The 16,507-nt window shown below is 41.9% G+C and overlaps 1 protein-coding gene across 2 annotated transcripts; it reads left to right on the forward strand.

Annotated features, from left to right (window-relative positions):
• The first annotated feature begins 296 nt into the window (after nt 1–296).
• Nucleotides 297–15,219, forward strand: CMPK1 (cytidine/uridine monophosphate kinase 1). Of its 2 annotated transcripts, none has more exons than XM_051624848.1 (6): nt 297–548; nt 8,943–9,089; nt 9,962–10,114; nt 12,090–12,166; nt 12,256–12,352; nt 12,821–15,219. In XM_051624848.1, the coding sequence occupies exons 1-6, from the start codon at nt 474–476 to the stop codon at nt 12,860–12,862; spliced, it is 591 nt and encodes a 196-aa protein (XP_051480808.1). In that variant the 5' UTR covers nt 297–473; the 3' UTR covers nt 12,863–15,219. The 2 variants fall into 2 exon arrangements, with proteins under 2 accessions (XP_051480808.1, XP_051480807.1); XM_051624847.1 differs by lacking the exon at nt 297–548 and adding an exon at nt 1,191–1,339.
• Nucleotides 15,220–16,507: the final 1,288 nt, after the last annotated feature.

The following is a 16,507-nucleotide window of genomic DNA, read 5'->3' on the forward strand; positions in this document are numbered from 1 at the left end:
GCCTTTCCCAGCCGGCTGCGGCGGGGCCGCACCCACCCGCAGCGCCCACCGCTCCCCTGCGGCTTGTGACGATCGTCGGAGGTGCGGCCTGTCCCCCATGGGGCCGCCCCCGACGCAGCGGAACGGCCGGGCCGCTTCGTCCCGGTCACACAGTGCTCAGGGCGAGGGTTCGCCGGAGAAGGGCGCGGGGCGCCCCGGGCTGGCAGCAGAGCGCACTGCAGCCGGGGGGCGGCGGCGCCGGGGGCACCGGATGGGAGAGCGTGCCCGCCCCGCCCCGCCCCGCCCCGCGCCGCCGGGGACCCGGAAGCACTTTTGTGTCGGCGGGGACAGCGCAGCAGCGGGTGTCGCGGTGGCAGCTTTGCCTCAGCCCTGGCCTCGGTGCCCGCCGCTCCCCGCCCGCTCCACGGCCGTCCCTAGGCCGCCGCCTCGCCGCCGCTGTCCTGTTGCTGCTTCGTCGCCGCTTGCTTCTCCTCATGAAGCCCGTCGTCGTCTTCGTGCTCGGCGGGCCCGGGGCGGGCAAGGGAACGCAGTGCTCCCGCATCGTGGAGGTGAGGGGCCGCGGAGCCGCCGGGCGGGGGGGTCCGGGACTACGCGTCCCGGCGTGCAGCGGAGCTCGGGCTGCGGGGGGCTCTGGGGGCGCGGCCGCGGGGCACGCTGGGAGTTGTAGGCCCCCCCGGGCAGCCCGCGTCTCTCCTCAGGGTCGTGGGCGGGGGGAGCGTGTTCCTTGCCCTCCGCGTTTCCCGGGGCGCCTGTCGAGCCTCGATCCGCCGCCCCCGCACACATCCCTCAGAGGCGGTAAAAGAAAAATGATTGACCCGCATCTCCCCGTTAGCCGGTGAGGCGGCGGGGGAGCCCCCTCCAGCCCCTCTCGGGCGGCCTGGCCAAGGGCCGGCATTTTGCCTTCCACTGCCCGTTCTTCCCTTAGCCCCCCGGAATCCCGCGCCAGCGGTGGGCCTGCCTGCGCTGGCACCCGCCTTGGGCAGTGGGGCAGCAGCACGGGGCCTGGAGGTCACCCCAGGGTGGCGGTAACGGCAGCGGTTTGGGCAGGAGCAGCGGTCGCCCTGCCTGGGTGGAGGTACAGGGCCGTGTCCCTGGAGGAGTGCCTGGCTGCCTGGCCCGTGGGGTGTTGTCAGGCCGGTCCTGCAGCCCGGCCGCTGTGGGTGGCTCTGTACACACCTGTGTGGCCACGTAGGTGACTGCGTGGCTGCCACCTACATGCCTTGCAGTGGTGGTTTTATAGCCTGGGAGTGGAGGTGAGATGGTTTACAGTGGTTGGGAACACCTTGACATCAAGTGTGTGGGAGTAAGGTCCGTGTCTTCTGAAGCCTGTCCTGTCGAGGTAAGAGCTGATATAGTAAATGTTGCAGGGTCTTGGCTTGCTGACCTGGTGCCAGCTCTGGAAGTTGTGAAAGTAAAATATTAAAAGTAGAACTGAAATTTTGTTCTGTGACAGTATGAGAGAGGTCAGAGGATGTCCTGCCCCCGTGGGTGGTTAATCTTGTTCTCTCTTTTCAAAGAGCCTAAAACTAATGTATAGGTTGAGAAGATATTTTTCACATTTTCAGTTTTCCAAATAGATTTTTACAGCCCTTTGATACAGAACGAGTATCTAAGAAAAAGAATGGCGAATGCTACATGGTGTAGTACTATGCTTTTACAAACTAAAAAAACCCGGGGATAATTACATTGTATTCAAGTGGATAATTACAGAAGTAGTTAAGGCTAAATGCTTCCAAATGTGTGTGTGTTGGATTTAAATGGGGTTTTTTACTACTTTTTTTTTTTTTTTTTACGAGCAGTTGTTTGTAATTTTCTTATTCAAAATCCATGTCATTCCAAAGTTTATCCATACCCTTACTGAAAGAAATTGCTAAAAACTGTCACAATGCCCATGTTTCTGTAACTATTGGTGAAGGAAAAACAAAACAAAAACAAAACCCAAACCACAAATCCTGGCCCAGGCACATTTTATGTGTTGTCTATTCTGGTGATGCACTGGCAGTGCTGTTCCAGTTTATCCATGCTGCCATTATATCCCAGTTGTCAGAGTGAATAACTAAGTTAGGCAAATTTGATCCAGACTGAGAAATGCCGTTACGACTTTAGATCTGAGGGATTTTAACCTCAAATTATAGACTCGCATTCAAACTGGCTTATTCATGAAATTATATTGTGGAATGAAACGTTCATAGTGCTCATAAAGCCCTTTTGGTAAGGTCAAATTCTGCCCCTGGCACGTAGCAAACAAATGAGCTTAAACTGTATGAGGATCTTGTAGGGTGTCATTAATGGCTTTCACCAAACCATGAATGTAGCCTCAGGGCTGAAGTACCTTGTGTGGCCATGGGCCTGTGTTTAGAAGTGTAAATGCTTTTAGCTTGATAGGCTCATATAATTGGATAAAGACCACTTTGTAAGGAGGAGCTCAAACAAGTCATTGCTATTCATATTGTATTTGCAGCTAAAAGTGAAAGAAGAAAGTTAACTTTGCTTGTACTGCATTTATTTTCTTTTCTAAGCCTGGAAAGGGAAATCCAAGTACTAATAAATGTAAATTTGCTTTAATTCTGCTAATCCTGTTGACTGCATGGAGAGAAGTTGTTTGAAGTCAGTTGGGCTGCCAGTAGAAAGCATCTGGGGCTGCAGACTGTGACTGGTGGCTTCCCTGCTGGCTTGGCCACTGCTACAGCAGCTGCTGGCTGAACTTTGAAGGAGAGAGGGTCTGAGGTAGTTGAAGGGAGGTTTGGACTGATGGCAGCCTGCTGGAAAACTTCAGAAAAAGGGGACATGAACAGGGAAGCATGGATGAAGTGCAGCTGAGGTACTAGAGGGCAGCACCTTTTTTTTAAGCACAGATCCTGGGCCTGGCCCCTGGCAGCCCCTCAGACAGCCCTGGTACAGGCAGTTGAGTAGCCTGTGTGCAGTCAGTGCTGTCTTTAGGTTGAAAGTCTATTCTTGTTTGGATTTTCAACCATGTTGGCAGCTTGCCACAGAGAAGAGGGGCTGTAGCTGAGTAAAAAATAAACCTCATTCATCCTTGTAAATGGTCTGAATAATATTAGTTTCTATTTGGAATGAATCTGACCCAGTATCTCGCTGTAAATCTGAAGTTTGTGCTCAACAAAAAGTCAGTATGAACTATAAATACTTCTTGGTTACTATTCATACTAGAGATCTAGGACAGAGCATATCACATGGAAGAAGTCTAATTTTGCTGAGTTGAGATCTTGTATAATTTTAGCATTAAATTATTTTATTAAAAATACAAGCTGTGTTTTTGTAAAAAGGGTATTTCATACTACCTGGGAATGATTTCTCAAAGAAATGGTGTAATTGTTTCACTGACTATAATTTACGTTCCTAGAAAAGGGAGGTGGTTGTCACATGTTGTAGGAGAAATATGTATTTGTCAAGTACTAGCCTAAATGATAACTGCTCAATATGTGTGTGCTGGGAGTCCCTTATTCTGGAGAAGACATGTATTCATGCCAGATTGGGACCAGGATGGAGAAATGATTTGAGGGGGAAAAGATGCATTAACAAGCGGAAATGGGTATTGACACAGTGCACGAAAGGGAACAGCAGGTAAGTGATTAGGTTTCTTTATCTTTGCAGATAAGGTTGGAGGAGACAGCTGAACCAGGCTGGTTTTCTCTGATATGGAGGGAAGACTTGTGCATATGTTCCACAGACTCACAGAATTGTCACTGAAATGCAAATGCAGCAGAACTGCTGCTCTGGACTAGTTCCTCCTGTTTAGGAAGGGATGAAGCAGTGTTGCCTCTTAAGTTCTTACCCTTTCCCTTCCAGCTCTGCAGATTAACTCCTGAAACCTTCCACAACTGTGTGAGGTAGTGTTAGCCATCACCTGGGACTGTTGTGTAGCTTGCTGTGTGAGGCAGAATATTTGAGCAGGTGGTTGAATGATGTTGTTTGAATGCAGGTTCTTGTAGGACAAAACGAATGTGTTCTATTGCTGACTTGTGAACATTACTTATAAAATGGTTGTGGTAAAGTCAAGGGAAAAAAAAAATCCAAAATGTTCTTAAAATCTGCACAAATTGTGCTTTCCTGTACTTAAATTTTAAATCTTAACAACTTTTGCTTGAAATGCAAAACTGTTTGGCTGGGGGAAGGATAATAGCTAAGTCATCTGTCTTTATTCCAAGCAAGATTTGAGTTGTGTTTTTGTTTGTTTTGGCAAGGTGATTATGTAGGGATTTGGAGTGTACAAGGCATCCCTCTCTGTTTACCCAAAATATAATTTACCTCCACCACAGCCCTATCCTGTATGTTTGTGGTTAAAGCTAAACTAATTCCACAAGGTGGGATGCTGAGCCATCTGTTTCTGAAGAGTGTAAGTTAATATCCAAATGGAAAAAGTTGCTTTGGGATATATGACAAGGAGATTTCCTAGGGTGAATAAAACAATGCCAAGAAGAACTCATTGTATCAGAAACATTCCTCTGAAAGTTGCAATGGATTTAGGTTTTGCTGTCATGTGCTAATTGTCTTTTGGAAGTCCATTGAGAGACAGCATCAACTTCTTTGAAATAAACACGTTTTTAAAATTGCTTACTTTAAACTCCATTTCTGAAGTGTCTTTCAAGAGTGCCAACTGTTAGTAGTCCACTTAGCCTTAAGTTCTTATAGTTGTTTTTCAGAATATAAGTTTATATTTCTGAACTTTGGAGCTTTTTTGAAATCATGGTGAGTGTTCAGAAAAATCCACCCTCCAAAGATTTATCACTCTATACTTCCATTTTGCAGAATGCAGGCTCGCTCACTGGGCATTGAGTTTTGGACTATTCCAAACATTCTGGGTGCCTTTTATTGCACAGAGTATTCCTGAAGCACTGGGGTTCTCTGTTTGCTCCCTCCTTCCCTGAGGGTGCTGCCAGTGGGGTGTCCTTTTTGTGTTTTGTTAATGTGGTTTTTTGTTTGTTTTTCCTCCCCCAGAGACAAGAACATACTGCAAACTAAGAAAATGTCTTTTTTTCTATTGGAGTAAGCAGACAGATGGTTTATTGCTGCATTATAGTTTACACTCCAAAGTTATAATTCCATGTGCTAATTGCTAATAGAGCAGATAAAAACTTTTTATATTTTTTTTAAAAAAAGGCTGCCAGGCTTTATGCAGTTCTATTTTTATTTAGTTCCTGAGTGGTCTATCTAAGAACATGTAGCAATTTTTGGTTATTTATTAAGGCTGCCCAAGATATGACAAGTCACAACTAGGGCAATAAATGTTTGTATTTTCTGAGTTTCAATCTTAAGCCCTGTGACTTTCGTTTTCAGAGTAACAATGATAAGCAGAGATAGGAGTCAAGGTCAAAGTAGTAATTTGTGTTTCTCTTGCTTTTTCTTGGCTTCTGCTCACTGGAGGAAGTCTCAAGCTGTGTGCTTGGTGGAGGGATGTGTTGCTGGACCACACAGGGCTGAAACCTTGTTTCCTCCCTGAAGGCTGGCTGTGTAAGGAGTCCTGCAGCAGCTGCTGCACACCACGGGTCCTGTCTCACTGCCTGGAGAACATGGCTCACACAGACTCTGGCTTATTCAAGTGTAGCACAGATATGACTCATGGATTTTCAGTTCTATTCATCCATTTCTTGTATTTACCGAAAACAAAGCAAGCCCTGTCTAGGGAGTGGAAGTTGCAAATCCCAGCTAACAGAAGCAAGCTAGAAGTGGCTTTAGGGTAGGGAAGAGAAGGGCATCCCAGGGGGGCTGCAGTCTGGGGATGTGATTTGGACATGTGGAACATGCAGCTTGCATGTCCCAGTTTCTTCTGCTGAGCAGGGACTGGATTTACCAGGCCACTGTGTGACAAACAAGGGAGTTTGCTCTGCTGTGTACAGTACTGCTAACACCACTGTGGTGGGGTTGTTGGAAACTTGAGCTTAGCTTTCCACATCAATTTTTTTTTTTTTTTAAAAGCAGAGGAGGAAGATGTCTACAGTAATGCTGAAGACAGGTTATTTTTATCTTTTTCATTTCAGTTAATTTTTTCCAAGAGATTATGATTCTCCAAATATAAAAATAGTTTTTAAAATAATGAGAATTTGTATAATAGAAACTTACTGGTTTCATCTTTTCTTCCTTTATAGCACAGCATGGCAGCCCCCTAGCATAGCAGAAAATGTTATCTCTGAAATAAGTTTTGGAACAGTTAATTCTAGATTTTAGTTTTTCTTCTGTGTGATCTAAAAATCTGTCCAGATTTTAGGTGCTTGGCATATTTGGAATTGTTTGTTTTAACCTAGTTTCTATTTCAAGTCTTCCTTTCAGTTTGACATTATGAACCTACCATATATGCATTCTTCAAGAACTGGAGAAACTGCTTTTTCATTGGCAACCACAGTCCCCCTTCCTATCTAATTTTGGAGGAGAAGCTTTAGGCAGTAGTTGCAAGAAGTCCCATTCTGGAGATTGCATCAAGATGTTCTTGGCACTGCTGGAAAATGTGCTGGCACAACACGAGCCTTGGCAAGACGGGAGAATGTTTTGCCCTAGGTTTTTCTGCAGTTACATCAGGATCTCTTTTGTGAGCTCCTGGGGATGTGAGGAATTTCTCCGACTCGGGACATTTGCTGAGGTTTGATCTCACCTAAGATGAAAGAAAACTTTGTGCCCTGAACGCAATGATCAGAAGTGGCAAGAGCAGCGTGAGCGCCGCATCTCTGCAGCCTTCTGTGAACGGAGCAGCAGCCAGGCCTTTCTCTGGGCTTGTTTGCATTGTTTAAACCAACGTGTTTTCTTTGGCTCTGTTCTCAGTACAGTTAACAAATACATGTTTTGCCCCTGAAGGAGAGGTTTGTTTTTCTTATTGCCTGGTTAATCCATTCTGAAGGTTACTCTAGAATACGATTTACTATTATCTAAAACAAGCTGTTTATACAACAGCAGTTTAAAACAGTCATATCTTTAACTTCCCTGTTCAGCTGCTACAAACTATTGTAGTTTGCTGTTGCAAATGACAGAGAATTCAAAAAATGAGGAGACTCAATTACGTTTTCATGCATGAGAAGGGAAATGCCAGGGAAAATTAAATGGTTTGGTAATCCTCTAAAACTGAAGGGATTGTATTTTTCTCCTGTTTTCTCCTTTCTAGAAACTTGATGTTAAAAATATCTTTGTTCTCTAACTTCAGCAAGAAGAGCTACATGTTAATTTAGGGTTCAGCAGAGTAAGATTTCTTGCTTATATGGAAAGATTATTCTGGTTTGTGGCTTCTGTAGTTCATAGTTAATATTTAGATTTGCAATTAAATAGGCGTATCCAAATGCAACTCACACTAAAGCATGAGTACAGTGAGCTTATAGAGGATGTCTGTGGAGCTTTTTCTTCACAGTTATTTAGAGTGAAATCTTGCTTCCTTTTTTGCCAGCTGTGTAGAGTTTTGGAGATTTAGGTAATTATATCCCTTCTTAAATTATGACTATGGCAGAAGTAACTTTCTATGCTTTTGTGGGTGAAATTGGAAAGCAACTGAAATGTTTTTCAAGTCACTTAGTGGGTTGTGTAATATTCCTGTTGTACTTGGTCCACATGCCAAGTTTTTAAATCCCAAGTTCACAGCCTTGAAAAGTGTGTAGTCACATTATTATGCTGCTCAAATACCTTTTTGAAATTTGCTTTGGATGTTGCTGCAACCAAGCTGATAACCCTGAAGTTTTTTGCTACTGCTTTTGTTTTATGGAAAAACTTTTGGAAGAGAATGTATAGCTGTACTCTGTTTTGGAGGTATAGCTACCTAAGGGAATCACCAAGGAGAGGTCTTTATTGCCTGTTTTTATGGACTATGTTTGGTTAAGGAGTGTATTTGGTTAAGGAGTACAGTTGGTTAATTTTCTTGTGGTGTGAAATGAGCTGAGAAAGTAGTTGTTTTGTGCTCTGAAATTTCCTGTATAACAATGCATTTCTCTTTGGCAAGACTGTGTGTGTATGTTTGCTCTAGGTGTCTGTTTATGACACCTAGTGCCTGAGAATTTCAAGTGTAATATATACTTTTAATCAATATTTTGCATTAGCAACTTCTTTTAGGTGTAGCTTGAGGTGAAAGAAAAGAATAGTGGTGTTGGGTGTCTTCCTGCAGACTGGTTGCTGCACGTGGGGTGACATCAGGTGGCACCAGTGTAGCTGTTAACCTTCGTCTGCCCCATCATCGTCAGGAGAAGGCACTAGTGTCCCCCGAGGGCTGCCCTCTGAGTTGGTAGTGTTCATGTTAGGGAAGGAGGCAGTGGGGTCAAGTGTGGAGGGGTGCATGGGTAGGACTGTTTGTGTAGCTGCCATGTTAGATGCAGAGTTTGAAGTGATTTGACTGAGGTAGAGGAGGAAGCTGGTGCCAGAACCACAATGGGAACATGAGGATTTCTGGCACTCGCGGTGCTTGAAACATTCTTCCTTCTCCAAAGGACCTGGAATCACCTCACGTGCTTTTCTTTAAGTAGGTCATTAGATGGAATTACAAACCTATTGCATAAACATACCAAGGAAAGGCACTAGCTCAAATTTTTTCACTTTGTAAATCAAGAATAGACCAAGTAACTGATAACCACTGACGATTTTCAAGGAGTCAAACTGTTAGGGTGGTGTTAGAGCTGGTATCTACCTTGGTGATTATTAAACATTGCACAGTGTAACATTTCAGGAAGCACCCCGGGGGCTTTGAAACAGTTGTGTTTCCAAACATAACAAAATTACCTAGAAAACAGGAGCCAGTGCCTGACCAATGCTCTGTTGACCTTTCTGTGCCTCAGAGTAGGCTGGATTGTCACATTACTCACTGAAGGTGGAATAGATCTGTCATTAGCAACGTTCCCTATTGTTCTGTTGCTATTCCCTGTGTTGTAATACAGAGATAAATGTTGACACTGTTGACTGATACTAACTTTGCATGTGTACTAATGCAAGGGAATCTGTGCCTGTTTTTCACCCCTCAGAAATATGGCTACACACACCTCTCTGCTGGGGACCTCCTTCGAGACGAGCGAAAACGGCCAGGCTCACAGTATGGAGAACTCATTGAGAACTACATTAAGGAGGGGGAAATTGTACCAGTTGAAATAACAATCAGCTTGCTGAAGAGGGTAAGGAAAGGGCTTTTTACTTGCTGGTTCACTAAGCAACAAAGCAAAGGTATGTTCTGGAAGAATTGCCTTGCCCCTGGTGTGAGCAGTATGAAGTGGCAGATACATAGGTGGGCATTGCCTACTGGGCTTCTCATAGCAAGTACTCATGTTTCTTCCTGGCTGGTGGCAGGGTAGTAGGTGATGGCCTCTGATACCTGTGGATCTGTGAGAATGGATTATTTTTATTTTATTAGTAGCTCCAGGGAAATAATTGAAACTCTGTATTTCTTCTTTCCTTTCACTGGCTTTTGGACCTCTTGATCAGCGCGGTCATATTTGATTGAAAGGCCGAGGCTTTAAAGGTACAAAGTTTGTGTAAGTTTTACCAAAATAGCTAGCCAGGTGAAGGAGAAGAGCACCTGCTGGTGTTCCTGTGGAATGCAAAATTCTGGCCTTTATCCTTACTAGATATCCAGGAAAACAACCAGAGGATCTCCTTTATGACAGGAAATGCTTCTGTTGCTCAGAGCACTACATTTCTCTGGAGTTTTTCCAGTAGAATGATCTCCAGATCAGGGATATTTTCACATCTTACCGTGACTTACATCTTACAGTATCTTGTAGAAAATCAACTTTTAAAGCTGGGATTGTGTGTTTTGAGATTTTGAGCTTTATGAAATAGAGAGTCTGGTTTGGAAGAAGGTTGTATTTATACATCAATAAATTAATTAGCATGTTTTGAAGGTGAAATAAAAATACACTTTGTAAATCTGTATTAATCCTAAGATAAATGCTTCCTAATTTACCGTGTCAACATTTTGGGGGTAATTTAATAAGTAGATAAATGGTCGTATGTGCAGGAGATGTTGAATTGAATTATCTTTTATCAGGCTATGGATCAAACAATGGCAGCCAATTCTCAGAAGAACAAGTTCTTGATTGATGGATTTCCCAGGAATGAAGATAATCTTCAAGGCTGGAATAAGACGATGGATGGAAAGGCAGATGTTTCTTTTGTCCTCTTTTTTGATTGTGACAATGAGGTAATGAAGTGTATTATTTTGTAACTTCCTTTCTTGCTCTATTATGAGAACCATTCAAGAGGTGCAATAAAATCCTTATCAGATAGTGAATGGACTAGAGTAAGTGTAGAAAGAAAACTTGGTCTGTGAGATTCAAGAATTTTTTGGCAAGTTGTTTTTGAAGATAAAAAAGCTTAATATTTTTTTTTTTAATAGTAGGCAGCTAATTACACTTGGTAGAATCATGTGCAAATGAATTATATTGAAGAAGTACTCCAGGCAATTGCAATCTCAAGGAAAATGTATTAAAACTTTAAATGTATTATATACGATTATTTGAGTAATCTTCAGAACACATTGCTGTTTTTACTCTTAGTAACTGTTGTTTAGTCCAAAATGAACTTGATAGCAATGTCTGCTTTTATTTTTAAGTGCTGGCAGCAACAGTTCTCTTTTTTTTTTTCTTTCTTCATACTTATGAGCTGTGTTATAGGATAGCCAGTAATGAACATTTTATTCAGCAAGTCATTAGATTACAAGGGCATTTTGACAGTGATACATTATATTAATTTAACAAGTGCCATGATATGCTGTCTTTTTAATATGCCAGTGCCCTTGGGACATAAAAACTGATATGAGAATCCCAGCACCTTAAGCTGACTTCCTTTTACCCTTTCCTCAAGTTTCTGAGAAATTTTATCACTTATATTTTTTTATTAATTGCAATTTTTTTTAAATCTCAAAAGAGCAAGGGAGGGTTTTTTTTTTTTTCTATTTAAAAACTTAAAATAAGAATATATGAATTTTTTCACTAGGGGTGTTAATCTTGAGGTTCTAATTTTTTTATTAGATCTAAAAGTAGGCAACAATATGTACATGATCTGGATTTTTTTACTGTGGGTGTAATTTGTAGGGAAAAATAATTTTTAACCATTTTCTTCTTGTAGGAGTAGGAAAAATGTATTCATTAGGTGTACATGTGTCAATGTTGCTTGCTTAGCTTTATGTTTCAAAACATGGTTCATTGACAAGTCTTCAGCTACAGTTAGTTCTTAATTTTTACTTAGATTTTCATTTAGCAATATTAAAACAGTAAAACATTTTAACTTATAAAAAAACTGAGTATGTAGCCTTACAAACTTTGTTTCAAGTTGGAGACCCAGTCAAACCCAGAGCCTGAAGTTGCTTTTACTTCCACTGACTCCCATTTTAAGAGCCCCCATTTTAATAAGCTAAGTGTAAAGCTATCATCCTTTTTCTCTGGAAAAACTTAACTTCCCATGTAATTTCACACAGAATCATCAAGGCTGGAAAACACCTGTAAGATCATCAAATCCAGCCTGTGACCAACACCCCCACATCAGCTAGACCATGACACTCAGTGCCACATCCAGCCTTTTCCTTGAACACATCCAGGGATGGTGCCTTCACCACTTCCCTGGGAAGTCCATTCCAATGTCTGATCACCCTCTCTGTGAGGAAGTACTTCTAATATCCAACCTAAACCTCCCCTGGAGCAGCTTGAGGCCCTGCCCTCTTGTCCTGTTGCTGGTTGCCTGGAAAAAGAGCCCAGCCCCCACCTGACTACAACCTCCATTTGGGTAGTTGAAGAGAGTGAGAAGGTCCCCCCTGAGTCTCCTCTTGTCGAGGCTCAACAACCCCAGCTCCCTCAGCCTATCCCTATAAGACTTTCCCTCTAGTCCTTTCAGCAGCTTTGTTGCTCTCCTCTGGACCTGCTCCAGCACCTTAGTATCCTTGAAGTGAGGGGCCCAGAACTGTACACAGTACTTGAGGTGAGGCCTCACCAGTGCTGTGTACAGGGGGACAATGACATCCCTACTCCTAGATGCATTCTGGATGCATCCTCCAGATCAGACAGTATGTTTTGTGTCACGCTTATTTAGATTTTCAGGATTTATTGGGGTTTTTTTGTGCCTGATTTCTAGAGAGCTCCTGGTGTTCTTGGTTGTGATCATGCTTTTGCTGTTGCTTGTAGATATGTATCGACCGCTGTCTGGAGAGAGGCAAGAGCAGTGGTAGGAGTGATGATAATCGGGAGAGTCTGGAGAAGAGGTACCATCTCCAAAGCTTTCCACTTCCATTCTCTTTATATTTTTATGATGTAATGCTTTTTCTTTCCCCCCCCCTGTGTTTCTTCCTAGAATTCATACATATCTGCAGTCTACTAGGCCTATAATAGATTTGTATGAGAGAATGGGGAAAGTCAGAAAAGTGGATGCCTCTAAATCTGTTGATGAAGTAAGTATAAAAGCCAGAAAATCATGGGGGTGACTGTGACAGGGTACATATTTTTGGCTCTCTTCTCAGATGTGTGTATGTGTGGTTAGGGTGTTAATTAAGCACTGATGTGTGTTCTGAGGGAGGTTGTGGAGCTCTCGTTTTGACTCTTGAAGAGCGGATTAAGATGTGAATAACTTTAAGAAATCAATTAGTTACGCTTGAACATGAGCTGGACTAAACACATTTTAAATGTTTCTTTGTTTAACAGTGTTTTCTCTTTCTCATTTTTGTGAGTTTTTGCTTTTCTTTCTGTCTCACTTTCCCAGAACTGATGCCAATTTCACTATTAAAGAAATACTGTGAATGTTCTAAGAAAAACCTACGTGTTTTTAAAAATGCTGTCAATTATTGTGTGGCTGGTTTAACTTGAAGTGTAACTATTTGACTAACACTTTGTAAAAGTAATATTCTTCTCTCTCTTTATAGGTTTTTGAAAAGGTTGTACAAATTTTCGACAAAGAAGGCTAATTCCCAGCTTGAATATTCAATTAAACTTGTGCTTGAATCCTGCTTGAATAGCTGCTACTGCAGTCCACTCTTTGTAATTGTTTTAAAGAATTTTTAAATTGTTTTTCACATATCTAATGATGATTCAAAAAGCAGGTGATTACAAATGGATCTGTTTTTTTTAAATAGGAAATAATTTCTTGTGGCTATGGTATACAAATTTCAGGGTTCTCCATTAGTACAAGCTCAATTACTCACCTGGCAAAACCACAGTTGAAACATCTCTCTGCAGAGACTATTTATTCTGTCATGGCTCTGTGCCTATCGTGGGCAGCCCTTCTTCCATATTGCCATACACCTTTTTTTTTTTTTGTGCTTTAAGGATCAACTAAATAGCAGCATTAAGCAATGAGGGACTCATGTGCCCTTGTTTGGTTTTTTTGGATGCTTGGACCAAGTTTAGCAGGTATTTTTTCAGCATATAATTTTGTCGGGAAGTTCCCTGTTATCCCCAGACCTGAATTCTGTAAGTCAAGCTGCAGTTAATATGAGAATCTGTTGTAGCAGTTCTCACAAAACTATTTAATATGCTCTTCAGCAATAGACATACAAAATACTTTATGGATAGTGGTGCTTTCTTAAGGCTGTGGATGTAGACTGTCTTGTAAGTTCTTGAGTACTTGGATGACATGACCCTGGGCTTAAATGTGTCTTCATCTGCAAGTGGTTAAGAATATAAATTAAAAGTCAGGTCAGTATTTCCATACTCCTTTATTTTAATAGCTATATTCTTAATTACAGTGTGGTCTTCACAACATGGCAAAACTCTTAGGTAATGTACAGTAAGCAAAATCTTCTAACAGTTATATCTTTCTTAGTAAGTGGAAGGGATTTTGTGTATTATTATTATTATTATTTTTATTGAATACTGTGTTATTGAATGCTTTAAGGTTTGTTACCTGGGGAAATATTTTTATGGTTAAACTAGTGAATTTGTTTCCCTAAAATGGTATAATTTTAATAGCTGTCTGTTTGAAAAGATTGTAAATTATTGCACTTTTGTTACAAAGTGGTCAGCTGAGGGGAAGATACCTGCAGGAAAAAAGTTCCATTCCCCTAAACACTTTGAGTCCTCCTGCTCTTTCACCTTGTCTTGAATGAGCCAAGTACAGTCAGCAGCAATAGCTGGGCTGAGCAGATAACCAGCTGAAACAAACTGGTTTAAATGTTTGCACAGATGTGGTGTAATTCTGCCTTTTGTTTAAAGTAACCTTTTCTCTCCCCTATAGAGCTAGCATAGGGCTGTGGGGCCCCAGCCCTGCATTCCTTGCATGCCCTGAGCTTTCACTGAAGAAGGCTCCAGAAGGCTTGAAGGATGAGTGTTTTAACTAATGTTACTGATGGGGTGGTTCTTCCTAAGTTAACTGACACTGTAATTGGTTTCTGGTATGCTAATAGGTGTTGCAAATTACAGGGAGCTGCAATTTGGAAATCTTGGGGTTCAGCTCTTCTTTATTGATGACTTTCTCTGTTGAGGAAAAGTTTAAAATTAAGGCTAGCTTCTAATTAGAATCAGACATGTCAGTCCTCATCCTGCAATCTGATCTGTGCAGGCACATTTGTATTTGCATGGATTCTCATCTCACTGAGGTTCCTGAGGCTGCTGGACTGGGGAAGAGATGAGTACAGAAACCAAGGGGTAAATTCTAGTGTCCTTTCCAGTGTGGTTGGAAATCAAATAACAGACTGAGCACAACTAGCTGTTTACTACTGCAGAATATATGGACCATGACTGCTTTTGTGAGTGTGGGAGGCTAATGCTTTTTCTTTGTGAATTTCCCCTTAAAAAAAAAAAAGAAAAATCATGGCATTTCATTCTTAGTGTGTAACTGTGCTGACATAGGATAGGATCCAGTGAAACTGCATGTTTTGATATGAAGGTTAGAATCAGGGTTTTTCCAAGAAGACTTCAAACAGAATTCTTTAATCTAATTAGAGAGATTTAATTTTTTTTTTCTAAGTTACTGCCTTTTACAAGTTCTGTTCAGAGTAGGGTATCTGTTTTTTCTAATAATATACTTTTCTATGTATTTAAGTGCTGAAACAAAGAAAAAAACCCTTTGGAGCAAGTTTTTAGCAAAAAAACAATGTTTTGACAATATTGAATTTGGAGTGGATTGTAATGTGTCTCTGCAAAGACCAGATTTTTTTTGTCATTTTATTTATTGAAGATGCCATTAAATGTGTTACCAGTTCTTTCAGGTGGACTTATGATTGAGATAAAGATTAAAGGCAATATGCCCATGTGTTGTGTCTGTTTAGCAGCAAAACTGTACGAAGAATTTGAGGAGATCAATAAACTTTGTTCTGTGGCTTAATATGAGTGCTTGGCTTACAGTTATCTGTTCACAAAGGGTATTTTTCATGTATGTCTGTCTATATGAAGTGCGTATTTATTAGTGTTAGATACCTTATGTGGCTGCATACTCAGAGGTATATGTATAAAAGTTCAGTTTTCACCATCAAACCTGAAGTTCTGAAGACCCTGTTAGGCACAGATGAATGGCTGTGAAATTGGGGCCTTTTCTTGATTATATAGATTTATCAAACTACTCTGTTCATGCAGTTGTGCAGTGAGAATTCTTTTGGCACACAAACCTATTGCATGGCTGCTGTTGGAAGTTATTTTTTCCTTCATTTCTCATGCCTCCTTTCTCAATTTCCAGCTGTTTTCTTGGATGCCATTCTGCCACTTGGCAGCAAATGCCTACGTGCTGTACTGGGGCCTGTGTTCATAAAGGAGATGGGCACAGCATAACCCTCTTTATAAAAGACACTGAGAGGTTGCCTGGCTTAATTTAAAATGTTTTCATATTTGACATAAAATTTTGTCACAGAATGGGTGGATTGTTCACGTGTAGGTTTCCAGTAAACAACGTGTTGAATTTGAAACCTTAATCTGGGAAGATTTGCAGAGCTGGCCTGAAAGGGCTTGGAGAACAGGATTTTCCAGTAGTTGTAGGTATCTTTCTGCTGATAAAAACTATATGGACCTAACTGTTTTGCTGAAACCCCACCCTGAGGTTGTAGTGTCTCCTTTGGGACTCAGTGATGGGCAAGGCTCTGGTGGCTTGCCCCAGAGCAAGCTTCCCACTCCCACAACTGGGAGATTTGGACAGGAAATCCCGGCCCAAAAGGTGCCAGTTTGATGGAGTGGTGAAGAAGGCAGAGAAGACCAGAAGCATGAAGATTGCCTCAGTGTAAGATACTCCCCACTAGAAACATTTGTCCTTAATAAGAGTTGGTTCATGAGGGAGTTTCAAGGTCTTGTGTAAAAACATTGTGTTTTACAACACTGGGGACATCTGTGTGCTGCTGCCCAGGCGGAACTGGGGAGAATGGGAGAGTTAAATGGAAAAAAGCCTCAGTTCAGGCTGGAGCTGCCAACTGTCGTTACCGGTTAGCAGTTTCTGGCTGCCAGCATTTAGGAGGGTTGCAGCTTAGGGGATTACTTTTCTGCTTAGTTTGAAGTTCAATACCAGTTTGGTCCCTGTGGTGATAGAGATGTCTCTGAAAGCCACGATCTGTGACTATGCAGCTGGCCTTCTGCTCGGGGAGGGGGGCAACACTTTCCCCCTTGACACCATCAGGTTATTTCTTCAGGAC

This window comes from Apus apus, chromosome 7 (genome assembly GCF_020740795.1).
Source record: "Apus apus isolate bApuApu2 chromosome 7, bApuApu2.pri.cur, whole genome shotgun sequence".
Lineage (NCBI taxonomy): Eukaryota > Metazoa > Chordata > Aves > Apodiformes > Apodidae > Apus > Apus apus.

What these genes read in the sequence shown, in the direction of transcription:
- CMPK1 (XM_051624847.1), top strand. Translation starts at nt 1,259, where the DNA reads ATGGTTTACAGTGGTTGGGAACACCTTGACATCAAGTGTGTGGGAGTA. An exon ending in CAATCAGCTTGCTGAAGAGG is followed by an intron (nt 9,090 to 9,961) that starts GTAAGGAAAGGG and finishes ATCTTTTATCAG; the next exon opens with GCTATGGATCAAACAATGGC. An exon ending in TTTTTGATTGTGACAATGAG is followed by an intron (nt 10,115 to 12,089) that starts GTAATGAAGTGT and finishes TGTTGCTTGTAG; the next exon opens with ATATGTATCGACCGCTGTCT.